At 36.7% G+C, this 17,043-nt stretch overlaps 1 protein-coding gene across 5 annotated transcripts in view; it reads right to left on the bottom strand.

Moving 5' to 3' along the window:
• Positions 1–245: 245 nt before the first annotated feature.
• Positions 246–17,043, bottom strand: part of IL1RAP (interleukin 1 receptor accessory protein) — a 149,077-nt gene continuing 132,279 nt past the window's right edge. For 3 of the 5 annotated variants that reach the window (XM_063704459.1, XM_019024722.4, XM_063704460.1), the window contains one exon: positions 246–8,232. In XM_063704459.1, the coding sequence (XP_063560529.1) occupies positions 7,514–8,232 (719 nt within the window). In that variant the 3' untranslated portion in view covers positions 246–7,513. Of the gene's footprint in view, positions 8,233–12,580; positions 15,790–17,043 lie in introns of those variants that run through there. The other 2 variants (XM_063704461.1, XM_019024723.4) reach the window with 1 other exon arrangement.

The raw sequence follows: 17,043 nt of genomic DNA, 5'->3' as shown, positions 1-17,043 counted from the left end.
AAGCATGTGCTTTACACGTTTTTGAGATTAACATTTATTACGTAATTTTACCCTTACAACAATCCAATGAGGTAGATATTATATTATTCCCATTTTATATATGAGGAAACTAAGAACTTGAGAGCAAAAGTATGCTATAGAAAGTCACACAGTCAGTACAACTAGTATTCCAATTCATACCTTCTGACTCCAATTTAAGATATCAAGAGCATAATAGAAATGACCAATCAACTTTATTCCCTGACACTCACTGCACATTATAGCTATAATGGCCTGATATTAGAAAGTTTTTACACATCTCGCTGCCCCGTTACATTACTGATATTTGTAAATGAGTGAAAAACATTTTTCTATTTTCCCTTTTTTTTTTTTTTTTTTGAAATGGAGTTTCGCTCTTGTCGCCCAGGTGTGCAGTGGCGCGATCTTGGCTCAGTGCAACCTCTGCCCCCCAGGTTCAAGCGATTCTCCTGCCTCAGCCTCCCAAGTAGCTGGGATTACAGGCACCCACCACCACACCCAGCTAATTTTTGTATTTTTGGTAGAGATAGGGTTTCACCATGTTGGCCAGCCTGGTCTCGAGCTCCTGACCTCAGTTGATCCACCTGCCTTGACCTCCCAAAGTGCTGGGATTACAGGCGTGAGCCACCGAGCCCGACCCCTTTTCTCTTTTGGTTGTTCTTATAAGTCATTTGTCTTTGCCCAAAACCATTTCATCATAAACACTTTGTCTTGTTTAAGATAACTGACGATATGGATGTCATACATACTGGAGTTATGGCCTCCTTTGGCTATCCAATTCAGTCACTACACTGATTATTTCTCTCATTTTATTATCTTTATTTTGTGTTCTCATATTTTATGTAATTTCATAATAAGATATGAAAATAAATGATTTAATTCCAGTATCTGGCAATGAGTTTTAAGTTTTGAATATTAAGAAAAGGATTATTTACAATATTAGGAGTTCTTTTGCCTTTTAAATATATATTTATAATATAACATCATTTATTTCTCATTGAAACATATGCAAACTTAAGACAGTTATCCTATATCAGAGCACATATCTAGATCAATATGGGAGATTTAGTAGACTGAGATGGACCCGAGGTATGTGTAATTTTTTAAAAGATGAAATTAAATTCTAGTTAAGAACCACTTGCCCAAGTTACTTCAAAACACAACGCCAAATGCTAAATTAATTGCAAGCATATGACACAGTTTTTGACAATAGAAAATTAATAAGTTATATATGTCTTTGAGTCTTAAATATACATTAGATTTTTTTCTTTTTAAAAAAATAAAGCAATGAAGTATTAAAATTCCCATTACCTGGGTGAGTTAAGTTAAAAACAGCTCATGATCTGATTTCAAAGTTTAGTTTGAATCTTTCTTCTTTCTTCCAATAAGCTCATTTCAAAGAGTCATTTTTTTCATTTAAATATTTTGAAATGATTAAACTGTTCAAGAGAAAAACTTTGTGAATTATTTTCTAAGGGATTTTGAATGTGTCAGTAATCTCCTTGCTACACTAAGAAATAATCGTTTTTTTGTTCAGCATTACAACTTAGTAACATAGACCAAGACTTATTAAGCACAAATCTTTGCCAAACCAAAGAGAGCCTTTCTTCATGATCGAATGATTCCATACACATTAGAGAAGTCATATAAAAATTCAAATCTTTAATACAAGCAGAGAATCCAAATGTAGAGAGAGCAGATGCACACACTTCATAATACACCAGTTTTTGTCTCTTCCTTCACTTGAGCTTTAGCATGTTCATTTTGAATCCCCTGTTTAGCTCTTCAGAGAGATGGATCAAGGGATGCTTTCTAATGACTGTGTTACATGCTCTGCTGTGTTCTAGATGTCCTCACTTCTTCTGAGTCTCCTTTGATATCCAAAATGAAATGGCTCATTTACAGATAGTTTAAGCATCACATTCTTAGGGAACTAACTAAAGCTACTGAATGGAAGGTAACCAAATACAGTAACTTTCAAATTTTTAAGCATGCTTTCTCTTAGCCAGAAGCTATGATTATTATGCATTCTTTCAACAACTTTTCTTTGGGGAACACTTACAAACAAGGTGTACTTTTCTGCATGCTGTTTTATCTTGATACTTTGGCAAACTGAGGTGGAGTACTGGTAGCAAAGTCCTTTTGTTTTTTTCATTAGCAAAGTATGTGACATATCTCAGTTTGAAGATTTCTTACCTCTTCAGGCTTCCATAATATGTTATTCTCATCACATTTGTAGACAAAGATGGTGGTATGTGTTCACCAAGTTCATTTCATTTTTCTCTTTCGAGACATAGGAAGACTATATTTTCTCTCCTTTTTTATGATTACAGCAGGACCTCAGAGCTAGTTCTGGCTAATGAATTGTAAGTGAAAGTAATGAGTGTCACATTTCAGCTAAAGCATAGCACAACAGGAAGCCACACATTTCAGATGGCAAAGCATAAAAAAAGTAAGCTCTGGGACGGGTGCAGTGGCTCACGCCTGTAATCCCAGCACTTTGGGAGGCTGAGGCAGGCAGATCATGAGGTTAAGAGATCGAGACCATCCTGGCCAACGTGGTGAAACCCTGTCTTTACTAAAAATACAAAAAATTATCTGGGTGTGGTGATGCACACCTGTAGTCCCAGCTACTCGGGAGGCTGAGGCAGGAGGATCACTTGAACCCGAGAGGTGGAGGTTGCAGTGAGGTAAGATCACGCCACTGCACTCCAGCCTGGCAACAGAGTGAGACTCCGTCTCAAAAAAAAAAAAAAAAATATGTAAGCTCCTATGCTGGACATGTAGCATAAACAAGAAATAAGTCTTGTTATATGAAGCTACTGAAATATTGGGGTTCTTTGTTAGCATGGCATAGCATATCTTATTCTGATTAATACATATGATGACTACAGCAATCCCACCAGGTTCCAAATATCACTGATTGATATTTCATATATTATAAATACATTCTACTAATCATCTATTCAACTGTTTCCTTGTGCTGAGGCAACTTCGAGGGCTAAACATGCCCTATGTTTTCATCTATTGCCTGCAAACACCTTGTTAAGAGGATGATTTGTAGTCCTTGGCTGGAGAAAATCAGAGCCTACAAGGGTAAAAGAGGAGTTAAAGAGAGATACAAATTAATGGTTCGTGTTTTCTTGTGTGCATTAGAATCACCTGGGAAAGTTATTCCACGTGCAGATCCGCCCTACGTCAGGGATCCTCATTTAGTTAATCTTGGATGGAGTCAAATAACATGCATCTTAATATGAGCCCCAAATGGTTCCAATGTGGATACATTAAGGAATACGTATCAAGAAGGCTTGGGCAAGCTCCTAATTGCGGCTCTTTTCCCTTACAACCTGAGCAATAATACAGAAAATATGGAAAGAGTTTGAAAGAGTTCTCATAGGTAGCAGTTTTCCAACATTGACCTATGAAATGCTCTATTTAATTATCAAGGACACAATATAAAAATACAGACTTCTAGGCAATGTCCAGCACCTAATGAATTGGTCTCTCTGGGGAAGGGCCTGCCCTGGGACCTTCACTGTAACGTGTCCCTCAAGTTACATGCACGAAAGTTAGATGCACGAAAGTTTTAAACCAATGCCATATAAATTGCTTATCCTTCTGTGCATATCTTTATGATTAGTTCAATTTATTATTCATGACTTTTTCTGAACCAAAACATTAGTTTTCCCAGCCACTTCAAATCTTCAATCTGGGAGTGAATACATTGTTGCTAGAGTTCTTAATAGTTATAGGAGAAGGTAACTCTGAAATTCAGTTTTTATCGAGCTGCCAAAGAAAATTTGTTTTTCAAGGTAAATGGTGAATATATTTTTATTTTCCACCAAGAAAAATTCAAATAATTTATTTTGAAGGCAAAAAATATAGCATTATCATAGAGTCTAGAGGACATTAAAAAATTCTTTTAAATGCTTTAAGAAAGTTTATAATATTTTAAAATTAAGCCATGTAAAATAATAATATGACAAGGTCAGATGACATATCAGACCCTTAATATAACATTTAATTAGCTGTGTGTGGGTTTACATTAACTACTTTTTTTACTTGAATGTTTTATGGCCCAGATTAAATAATTCCATTGAGGTAGCTTTGTAATAGAATTACTTCCCCTTCAATCTTACATGGATGGTTCTAGAATTGGCAGTGGATCAAGTGTCAGAGTCTGGGTTGGAGACTCAACCCTATTGATAATTGGCTGAGTGTCACTAGGAAAGTCACTTAACCTGGATAATATGTTCCTGTTCTATACTGCTTTTGGACATTTTATAAGAGTTTAAAAAAGGTGAGGCATATGAAATAAATGTATAATATATCATTTAATGCCATCAACATCCAATGAGGTTGATAATAGTATCTTTATTTTAGCTAGTAGGAAACTGAGGCTCAGAGAGACCATGTTCAAACATATAGGAGAGAAGTAGGACTCACATCCATCTCTATTTGATTTAAAACTCATGCGACTAAGTAGATAATATTTCTTATGCAATGATATATCCATTTACCCTACAATCCTGTTATTTCTATTATAGATATGCATGGCCCACAAAAAAATTTCTTTCTTATTATAATTTGCTTCATTGAAATGTATGGTACTGAACATCACATTCAATTTGGCATGTCAGGTCAAGAAATAATAATATAACCTCTGATCCTTTCTCCATACAGTAGAAGTATAGTCTATTATCTTTCTGACCCCTGTATAACTAATACTGAAAACTAAGACTTTTACTGCTTCCACTACACTTATATTGTCCAAGGAAATTGATACTTGCCAAAATGTAGTTTTGAGAGCACCAAAATTATCTAGCTACTCATATAATATGAGCTCATATTTAATTTTCCATGACTCTGCCAATAGTTCTTTCATTTCTTTGTCTTCACTAAAACAGAAAATAATGTATAAATGAAAAATTTAATTTCTCATTTTTTTCCAAAGATATTTTGCAATTTGAGATGCTGTGTTAATAAGGAATAACACTGATAGTGGGTCAGAGAATCTTCTCCCTCCTTGAGCTTCGGAGCCACTTACATTACCCATTATTAATAGATTTGGAGAGAAACTGCTGTCTGTCTTCCAACTGAAGGTCCTTGAATATACATCAAAGATGGATTATTCTTTTCAAGAAGGGATATAATAGAGGACAAGGCCTTTGGGTTGTGTTAAGTCATTTTCTACTGGAGATTTAGTTAGGGTGGCCTGTCATTTTCTAATTACAAGTTTCATTGTGAGTTCACATTTACTCTAGAGGACCCTCGTTCCCCCATCTTTGGAGTAGGAATCTTCTAGTTTTTTGTTTGTTTGTTTGTTTCAACAAAGAAAGGATCTTCTGAGAACATTTTCAAGAGGGGTAGTGAGATGAAACTGCTTTCTTTCTTTCTCCACTGCCCATTCACTGTTACTGACTGGGAGTCACTGACACTCATTGGGCCACAACTCACTAACAGCCACAGCTAATGTATTAAAGGTGACTTCTCATGTAAGATGTGGTCTCTTGCTTTTTTGATTCTGCTCATGTTCAGGAGTAGCAGACTTCGTTCTTCTTATTTTCTGACAGTAAACAGGCAAGAAACCTCTAAAGAGTAAATGGAAGGCACCCAATTTTCCAGATTTTTCTTTTCTAATGGAGGGTTAGGTCAGATCAGCTCAATTGTAACAGCCCAGATGTCTTCAATTTGAGGAGAGAATAAACATGCTCCACTATGTCCTTAGAGCCAACCTGTGTCTTCCAGTTCTGGTATTATCAGGGACACTTAAATTCCATTTGGAGATATGTTCTTTGGCTGAACACTTTAGTTATGAAATTACAAACTAGTTGCCCTCAGGCTAACTATGTCCCACAGATATAATTTGTTTGGCTCTTTGTTTTTTCCTTCTTAACTTTAAGCCATCCCATAATTGACATTATATATAAAAATCTGAATTTTTTAGATCCTTTAGAAAAAAATGGACAATATGGCAACATTGGGGCTCAATTAGTGACAAAAATCAAATGGAACTGAGTAGAAGCTACTCATTTTTTTTTTTTTTTTAAGAAGGAGTCTTGCTGTGTCACCAAGGCTGGAGGGCAGTGGCACGATCTCGGCTCACTGCAACCTCCACCTCCTAGGTTCAAGAGTTTCTCCTGCCTCAGCCTCCTGAGTAGCTGGGATTACAGGTGCCCACCACCATACCTGGCTAATTTTGTATTTTTGTAGAGATGGGGTTTCACAATGTTGGCCAGGCTGCTCTTGAACAACTGACCTCAGTTGATCCACCAATCTTGACTTCCCAAAGTGCTGGGATTATAGGCATGAGCCACCACACCCGGCCTGAAGCTGACCCTTTTTAAGAAATATGTGTTCTTCAGTTGCTTAGAGGGCCAGTGATCTACCTGACTTGGAAATCAAATGCCATGTGCCTTATATGAGTTTATGAAAATGTTTACAGAGAAGAAATAACTATCTGTGCCTATGTCCCTATTCACATCAGTTCTAGATGGAGAGCATGTAAAATAGGCTGGTATCTGGCCACATTTTCTCTTTTCTCTTACCTTCTGATCCTTGTAGGCACTTGAATTTATTATCCCTTCTCAGAAGCCTGAATGGGACGAAGGCACCTATTTCTACGCTACATCACTTACAATACGGAATTTTTCATCTGTCAGTTCTAAAAATATGAGATTCTTGTAAACTTCCATTTCATTTAAGTCACATTCTCCCTCTCTTTTGGTTATTTTCCACATCTCTCCCATTACATATCAGAGAGAAACAAAAAAGGCATCTTAGTTTTTCTGGTACCTAAACCAAATCTCAATTTTCTGAAATGGAATACTCTCCAGATCAGAATACAACAATAATAGGAAGTAGAAGGGTGAGAGAGATGTAAAAAGTTGTTAGTACAAATAAAATGACGTAAAAATAGAATTTTATTGATGCTAACAATGTTAGGCAGTTTAGAGAACACTAGTTTACAGTGAGACAGAGAACGCCATGTATCCCTGGGTGGGTATGTTTGGTTCTTTGAGGAAAAATGTGCTGTAGGTTTTCTGTTGAGCTTCGTCCTACAGCTTCCACCAGAACCAGCTCCTTTCCATGCTGCTCCCTGGGAATGCATACACCCTGTAAGCATCATAGCCCAAGTACACCTGACTGACTTATAATGTGAGGTTGATCAACTCACTGAAAAGAAACACATTTAAATTCTTAGCTCAGTTTTAAACCATTGGACAAGATAGAGGATCAGACTTTAGGCAACTTTCACATACTGACCTTCTAGGGCCCAAGAAGAGTGTGCTCTTCTGAGGCCGTTAGAGGCAATAATTCTGGATTCAGGTCCTTCAGGTCTTTTGTCTCCTAGAAATAAATAGTTTTTAAAAATCAATAAAGGGGACAGAAATCTGATAGTCCATTAGATGATAAAAATGTCAGATTTTCCCACAGGTTCATGACATACAGAGGGTTGGTAGAGATAGTAGCCACCACCCACCACACACAGTAATTATAGGATATAAAAGTCATTGTTATTGGATAAGTCCGTGAAATGATGAAGAGCAAGGGCTGAGATCTGGGGAGCAGGGGGTTCCAATCTGGTGCCATTTTGTATCCATTGAGTTTCTGACTCTTGGGGAACAGGCTTACAGAGGTGTGTCTCCCACTGGGGCTGGTTATGAATCTCTGCCCGGCTCTTGTTCCTAAGGTGATTCTCTCCTTCACAGTAGGTGACACAACAGCGGCAGGTGGCGGAGGACTTCCCTCGGTGCTTGGACATTGTGCCTGGGGCTGGAGGGCTACCTGCAGCCCTCTCTGAGCTCTGAAGTTCTGGGGGCTCTTTCAAACGACTTCTCCTCCTTTGAACGTGATCCAGACTGATGTCAGACTGGGAAGAGCAGCTCTCATTCCAGCCAGAACTGGCACTCAGACTTCTCAGGGGAAGAGCCAACCGCAAAGCTTTCCAGAATTTAGAGCCAGAATGCTTGGACTTTTCTCCCTTCCAGCTCACGAAAGACACAGACTCCTTGAGCTGAAGAATGCCTGGGTGCGGGTGCTCAAGGGGACGGTACTCAACCACAATGAGCTTGGTGGCAATGGAGTTCTGGCACATGACACCCAGTTTAAACTCCAGCATGCTGATGCTCTTTTCTGTCACATAGTCAGGGCTCAGAACAACAATCATCCTTCTGCTTCTCTGAATGAAATCAAAAACTGCTTCCACTGTATCTATAGGAAAATGGAAATATAGGACAATGTATAGTGAAAACTTACAAATATTCCAGTTCGTTATTGTCCATCCTCCAGAGGACAGGGAATGAACAAACACTTGAGATGACAGAATCTCAGTGCTGAATAATTTACCCAGTCAAAAAAATCTACACCACTCTTACCAATGGTTGCTAAGAATTTACTACCTTCAAGGATGGTATGGTAGTTGAGCTCAGTCTCTCTCTCCTACTGCAAAACCCTCATTGCAGTAGTCTCCTTCTTCAATAAGTCTTCCTTAAAACACACACACACACACACACACACACACACACACACACACACACACACACACACACACGGTAGGCAATTGAGTAACTACCCTCAAAATATTAGCCACCATCAAAAGCAAGTCATTTCAGCTCTGTTTACAAATTATTTCTTGTTTTGAAATCTTCTTCCTTGCAAATGTTATCTGGTGGTCAGATCTTGAGTCTTTAAATGTTTAAAATATTTGACAACTATTTTTATATCATTGTAGTCTTTTCTTCTTATGTCTGGATTAAATATTTTCAGGATATTTCTCTTATTCCATAAATGACATGGCCTCATGTCTCCTCTGCATGTTTACCATTTTCCTCTGGATAATGTTCAGTTTATAGATGTGTCTTCTAAGAGTAGTATTATGAACAGGAGTGAACATAATGCTCCTGACATAGTCTGATCAGCAAAGAGCAACAGGAATTATCACCTCCTAAGATTCTCAGTTATATCCTTTGATACTTAACATTTTTGGACACAACATCAGACAGTTCATAGTAGTTCATAGTATTTATCTTGTTATCAATTAAATTCTTTTTTCTGTGTGTGTGTGTGTAGTGTGTGTGTGTGTGTGTCTGTGTGTGAAGAATTGGAATTAAAGGGGCAAAAACAATGACAATGGGTAAGAATTAGTCAAGTAGCTAAGACTTCTGGCAAACCATTCGATTCTAATGATATCAAAGTGGATTTGGACAGATCCCAAGGGAAAGTTCTTCAAATAAATGTAATGCTTAACTCACTGTGAGATTCAGGAGCTTAGAACATGCCATATCCTGAAGGAAAAAAATTCAAAATTGTAAATCCTAGCCATTTATAACTTTGAAAACATGTGCCAGAGTCACCGTGTGAGGGTGAACACCTCTGCTTTTGGTCCAGGGACGAAACAGTAACGGAGAGAGTTTTCAGCCTTTGAAGACAGACTGAAAGTTTGCATTGCTCATTGTGAACTTGACAGGGAATAAGGGAGCTGTGCTTCTTACAGATTATAGTTTTGTTTTTTTTTTCAATCAGTGGATTTAACATGAACTTGAAAGGAAATTGGAGAGACACGTGCTCAAGTTTTGAGAACTTTTGATTGGTTTAAGCAGGAGTGCAAAAATGTTTTTAGAGACATTTTGTTTCATTCATTCTTAAGAGATAAATTTAAATTCTCGTTTATCATTAAAACCCTTCTGTGTGTACGAGTGTGTGCACATGTGCATGTGTTTTAGCAACTCCTCAGTCCCCTCTAGTCCTACTCAGAATCTTAAGAGGCTGCCTCTCATAAATCAGAGAATATGAAAGTGGGAAGTCTACTGCTTCTCCTGGCTCCTGAGAAATGTGAAATAACCTTAAGGCAACACGGCTAGCTTGTCAACAAAGAGAACTCATGCAAATTGTGTGTGTGTGTGATATGATGTTTCACTTCAAAACAGTCACCTTAGGAAAATGTATGTTTTTGCCAATAGGAATATTGTTGTTTAAAATACAACAAACACTGTTCCAGATCTTCTTAAAAAATGTCTTTTGAGTCTGTTGCTCTTTAATTTTTTTATTGGTACTCCATCCAGAAAGTGAGAAAGTTTAGATTTGAAAGAGGACAATGCTAAATGCAGGTAAGAGTGGTGGAATTTTAGACGTTGAGAAACACATGTAGGAGATGCTTCTCAGAAAGGTCCTGGGCTATACCGAAGGATCTTCACTTAATACTGTAAAGGGAGTTGCATACTTTATGGCATATTTTTAAAATACCTTCTATATTGCCAAAACTTCATATTTGAGGACAGGAGCTATTATTTTTAATGCTAAAGTTTACTTGGAGGAGTAGTAATTTAGCTCATTTATTCTGTTTGGCTCAAAAAATGAGGTATGGCCATATAATAACGAGATTTGTTTTCTTGTGGGGTACTAAATTGGCTTTGAAGTCATGTCGTATGACTGAGAACTCTTCAATACTCAAGAATACTCTTGCCTGTAAAAGTCATAATTTCCATGGAGTTCACTTAGAAGAAAACTAGGACGGTAATTTTTTTTCTCCTCTGGATGAGTTATTAGTAGATAAAAGAACAGCAAACCTCTGTCTCTTTCATTTTCTCTATTAAAACTTGAAGTATAGAAAAAAGGAAATATTTAACTTGGAAGACGAATGTGGTTTCAAATATTGCTTTCTCCATTTATCCCTATTTTTATCTTAATATCTTTTGAGTCCTAGTTCATCCATCTATAAAATGCATATGATAAAATAAACTCGTAGGGCTGATAAATTAGATGCTTACATGTGAATTTCTAGCACACAGTACACATTGCATACATCACTTTGATTAAATTATTGTTGCTCAATGTCTAGTGAACACAATAGTAAAATCATATATGGACTAATGTTTATTGAATCTGTATCAATTATTAATGCTAACTTTAAAATATCATCTTAATATGTGGATTTATAAGAGTAATAGTGTGTAAAAGTTCTGTCTATTCAGTTTTAAATAGGTGTAGATTAAAATAACTACTAAAACACTCCATCTCCTAACTCATTACTAAGGTTACTTTATATTCCTTGAGTAGAAACAGAGAAATAAGATAGACTAGTTGCCAAATGCATCTCTCATACCATACTGTGCATTTACTTGCGTTAAAGAGCTAGTGACATCAGTATATAACGGAAAAAAAAGTCTTGAGAGTTTAAGGAAGGTTAATCACAGCCAGGTAGATCACATGCAAAATGCTGAAGCTGAATCTTCCAAAGAGTCACCAGTATGTTCTAGTAGGTCACTTAACACGTTCAGGGTTGGAAACAACTTCAGACTCAAAACCACTTATCCAATGCAAAAAACTCATATACAAAATCTCAATGAAAATCTATCAAATAAATGCTTATATACCTCTGGTAATGGCAGGCCTAGTATTTCCAAAGATAGTGAATTCCATTAGTGTCGAACTCTGCTTTACAGCTATTTTCTAACTGAGCAGAAATCTGTTGCCTTGTAACTTCGATCCGTTGATCCTAAGCCTACACTTTTGGGGCTGGTTTGCAAGAGGAAAATTAATTCTTCAGTAGAAGAACCTTTACTAAGCTAACCAATTCTGAGCATGTTACAGGGCTCAGTAAAATGAACAAATAGGATTTTTTTTTTTTTTTTTTTTTTTTTCTGAAGTCTCGCTCTGTCGCCAGGCTGGAGTCCAGTGGTGCAATCTCAGCTCACTGCAATCTCCGCCTGCCGGGTTCAAGCGATTCCCCTTGCCTTAGCCTCCCGAGTAGCTGGGACTACAGGCATGCACCACTATGCCCAGCTAATTTTTTGTATTTTAATAGAGACAGGGTTTCACCATGTTGGCCAGGATGGTCTCGATCTCCTGACCTCTTGATCCATCCGCTTCAGCCTTCCAAAGTGCTGGGATTACAGCGTGAGCCACCGCGCCCGGCCAGGGATTTTTTTTTTTAAAAGCAAAAAGGCATCCCTGTCACTATGGACTTGTATTATTAACTGAAAATAAAATGTTTCCAAATATTAATCACTGATTTATTCAAAATTTGTAACAGAAATGCATCTTTGATTCAAATGATCATCAATTAACTAAAGTCATGGCATTAGTTTTATCTATTTCCAAAGCAACTACCGTGTGGTTGTATTAAATCCTATTAGATGAAAAATATTCCTGTAAACTACCTAAGTTCCAAGTTGAGTAAAAAGGAATAAGCTTGTTTTCCTTTGTATTAAAATAATCTTTCTCTCCTTTTTCTCTGTCTCTCTGTATCTTTCCATCTTTTTGACCATCTTTCTGTCTCTCTGCATACACACATACACATACACATACACACATAAACACATATACACCCATAAAATATGTCCTAGTATTCTGGAACAATTCATTTTACTTAAGTAACTTTTACTTCCATGTAAATAAAATGTTCTTGATAAGAAGTTCCCATTTTACTCAGATTTATCTCAGAAAGACACTTAACTAATGTAACTTATTATATTTCTTTGTGAATATAATAATCAATTCTTTGTTTTCACTTATGACCAAATGTGAAAATAAAGACATAAAACACATGCACAAAATAAAATTCAAAGCTGAAAATAAATGGTTTATTTTTAACAGAAGTAAATTTACAAATCAAATGAAAAATGAAAAATACAAAAGTTCATGAATGAAATAAAAAAGACACTCTCAAAATATTAAAACCTATGGAAAGAAAATAAGTAATTAATGAATGATGTTTTTGTTTCCAAATACAATGGAGTGATTTTTTATTAGAGTACTTGGGAATCATCTAAGTTACAATACAGAAGATAATTAAATAAATTGTATATGATTTTGTAATTAGACACTCTATATATCACAGTTCTTTGTTAACCTGGGCATGGAACGTCCCTATAGCATATATTTAAAACCACTAATTTTTTTTAAAAAAAATTTGAGACATGGTTTGTTCTTGTTCTCTAAATTATGTTTCCCCATTTCCCTTGAATGTTCTCTATTGGCCATCTTCTGGAACATTAAAAAAAAATCTTGAAACAAATTCTCTTGCAATAATACGTATCACATAAACTTGATATGCTTTATATTACAGCATTTGTAAAATTAAGTACCAAAGGCAGGAATATAAATAGAAAAAACATCAAGGTATTTCTAGGGGTGCCCAACAGCATTTGGGATAAATATGGAATCCAAAAGTGCAAAAGGAAGGCAGCATTGGCAAGAGAATGGTCCTTTGGTGACTAGACTATTCCCTGTTTGCCTAAAGTTTATGTAAGAATTGATATTCAAAGCTTATCCGAAATAAGTTCTTTTCTGGTCTAGTAAGTGAAGGGTTAATAGAGGGAGTAATTGTGGTTTCTAATAGGGAAAAATATTAATAAGGCTAAAAAAAAGTAGATCCAAGAATGACCTACTTTTCTACTGTTTTCATCCAAGTGAAACTTTTTTCAATTTAAAATAATCAATAACACTTATAGAGAGAAATGATGTATTAGGAACTTCAATAGTGATGAAGGGTACTTAAATATAGGATGTAATTTTACATTTGTTCATCAACATTCATGTTACTGGGATAAGGGCTTTCTTAAATTATGAATTATTATGTTTCACAGGATACCAAGATTCATTTACAGTTATATTTGTTTCCTTTATCACTCAACAGTTCAAATAGTTGAGCACTGAGGTTAACATAGCTTAGTTTCTAAATGTGTCTGCTGGGAATACAGTAGGAAATCAATTAATGCCCGATGGCTGGCTACTGCTTAGCAGTGACCATGGAAGCTCTGTGCACAGCAGATCCCACTGCAACCTAGATAAACTGTAGCAATACTTAAGTTATTTATATAAACTTAGGGAAGGCAAGAACTATGACAACTACCACTCTGTGAGCTGTGAATTAACAAATAATATGTACAGAAAACACTGACACAAAAACATTCCAGTAAAAACATAATTTAAAAACTGGACAAGAGTTCCAGTGTTTTTTAACATTGTACCCATAGCTATTTAAAGTCATACACATACACACACACAAATTATATATATATATATATATATATATATATATTTCATGTGCATGTGGATTTATACACACAGATATATGTAATGTATGTGTGTGGATATGTATATATATATAATTTGTGTTTGTGGAGATATAAGATATATATCTCATATACACATGTGTGTATATATATGTATAATCTACATGTAACATAGATATTTACCACTCTGTAAACTCTGCACTTAGTTTTCCAAGTCTTAAAAACAGCAAAATATTACTGAAAACAAACAAAACAACTTTCATTGACAGTGACTTCTCATACTGACTTATTTGGAGCAAGTATATTTCCTGCACTAGTGAATAGGTGACAGGAAATACAGTTAATTCTCTTAGAATATTAATGCCAAAAGCAACTCTCAAGGCCACTAAGACTGACCTCCGCCCTTTACAATGGAGCAACAAAAACAAGTGAGAAAAAATCACTTTCCCAGTATTCACATTAGCAAGGTTAAGATTTAAAAGACAAATTGCCAAACATCCTTTTCTGTGCTCTTTTCATGAGTCAGAAAAATGCCCTAAAAGAGTCTTTCTGTTACCTCCCTCTCTATAGCACCATTAGGAGATTTCTTTCAGACTGAACCTAGTATGGAGCCTCCTGCAAACTCTAAATGAGCAATGCGATATAAGCAGATAGGGAGAAGGAATGAAAAAATGTGGGTTGACCTGCGGATAATCAGGAATTGACTGGAGCAAAAACAAAAATTAAGAAATATTTTTCAAGTTTACATAGATTTCATAAATTACCTGAGATGAGGACAAGGGTGGTATAGAAGACAAGTCCTTTAAATCAATTAAAAGAAACATTTTCAGTTACACTGCTTTGTATCATCCTAAGTGGATGTCAGTCTTGCTGTGGTTATGTACTACACAGCCGAATGAGGAAAAAAGTTCATTATCCTCAGCTAAAATGTAGGCCTTGATTATCTTTTCAACGGACGAGTAAAAATAAGATAAAAAGAAAACTATACTCGGAAACTCATGACCCTGTCAACAGTGACTTATTTTAAAGGCATATTTAAATTCGTAGGAAAGGCTGCTCCATATGTTAAGATTTTAAAAAGAATGGAGACATATAAAAACACGGATAGACAATGTAGAAGGGGAAATTCGCATTGAACAAGTCTTTGCCTGCAAAGAACATAGTGGCATCAGAGACTGGTGACAGAACGTTGATGATATCTTTCTAAACTTTAGTGTTGCCTGAGGAAGCAGAATAGTCAGCCACACAGTCACCCTAAATTTATCCCTATTGGGAGGCTTAGACCATTATTTTTGCCTATGAAACCATAAACTGCAAATGAAGACTGGGGGGACTCTTTCTTCCTGGAGCACCCCTTGTTCTTTTTACCCTTTTCATTATTCCTTTCATACATTTTTCAAAGATGAATACGAGAGGCCCTGCTCATCACTGCTAGACCGCCTGGGACTTTTCTTCACTGGCATGGCCACCTGCAGCTGCTTCCAGAACCTGCCCTGTGGATACTTGGATTTTTCCCCTTTCCATTTAATGACCGTGAGCACCGTCTTAGCCCTCTTCAGCTCTTTCACCTTCGTTTCCTTCACAGCTTTGTACTGTACTAAAATGACGTTGATGTTGCCCCGAGAGGCCATATTTTCTAGGCCAGCCTTGAGCTCCAGGAGGGCTTGGGTTCCCTGGAGCACGTAGTTGGGGCTTAGAACAACCAGGAGGCGTCTGCTTTTCTGAATGAAGCTCAAAGTCTCATCTGTGACAACTGGGAAAGAAAACAACCATGGGGATTAGTGTTGGCCAAAAACTCCCCAAAAGCATTGGGGCTTGAGGAGCAAATGTAGGGAACTTAGGGTACCAGCCTAAGAATTGAGGTGAAACATTTTACCAGCAAAAATGTGAACAACTTAATCCTTATACCTGCAAACTCTCTTTGTTAAATACCACTGTCTTCAGGGAAAACAGAAACTATATACACATATTTCTAAAAAGAATTCCAAACAGGCATGAAGCCAAAAGGTAGTGTAGTGTTGTGACCTTGATCTTCAAAAACAATACTTGAGACACAAGGAGTAGACACATTATACTGAAAGCAGTTTCTTCAAAGTGTGTGGCATCTTATGGTCTAGCCGCGTCAGCTCATGAGCCCTTTCTTCACCAAAGAAACCCATGCACCATGCATAAACTCTCTAGTACCAATGGACACTCAAAAAGGTATATGTTATATAATCAAAATAATAGAATTTTGTTTTTTGCTAGGACAGGACAACAAAGGTAGAGACCTTCATCTTCTGAAAGTCCCTCTCTATTGTTGGATACCTCTCTGACTCTAACATCGCTATGTCCTTAGACTAGAAGCTTAACAAAATCTAGCCAACTGAATGGCATTTTGGCTGGCAACACAACGTCGGTGGGCTTTCCACTTCTTTCTCCCCTGGAGCCTAAATTAATAACTGGATCTTTCTCCTCAAACTCCGATCATTACTATAAAGCTATGTGTTTCGGTAGCTGCTAGATGATGTGTCTACTTGCACTAACAGGCAAATGCTTTCTTCAATGAAAAAAGAAGAAAAAGCAGGAAAAATGGAAATGCAATGTAATTTTATTCTGCTGTCAAGGGCCCTGATTAGTTTCTGTCACTAAATTCTTGGAACCAATCCATCTCCTCACAGTTGCTTATCAAGGATTGCATAGTCCTTTAGCTGTGTTTCAGATGGTTGCCAACTCTAGGTAACTTACTAGAATTGTGGAAACTTATATCATGTCTTGCTATATTCCTTTATGAAGTCATTTTGCCCCTTAATCTTCGCAGGTTCAGAAACAGTAGGGAAAGCCTTGTGATTAAAATCTAGCATGCACAGCCTGGGGGAGAATCCAGGAATGATTGTGTGTTCCAAGCAGTGGCACTGGAGGCTGAGCATGTTTAAGCATGGAAAGAGACCCAGAGTCAAAGAAGATTGGGTAAGAGCGGCAGGGAGAATAAAAAAGGAAGCAAAAGCTAACTAACAAAAGCAAGATG

The sequence above is a fragment of the Gorilla gorilla genome, chromosome 2 (assembly GCF_029281585.2).
Source record: "Gorilla gorilla gorilla isolate KB3781 chromosome 2, NHGRI_mGorGor1-v2.1_pri, whole genome shotgun sequence".
In the NCBI taxonomy this organism is placed as follows: Eukaryota; Metazoa; Chordata; class Mammalia; order Primates; family Hominidae; genus Gorilla; species Gorilla gorilla.
This window is presented reverse-complemented; position numbering and strand designations above follow the sequence as displayed.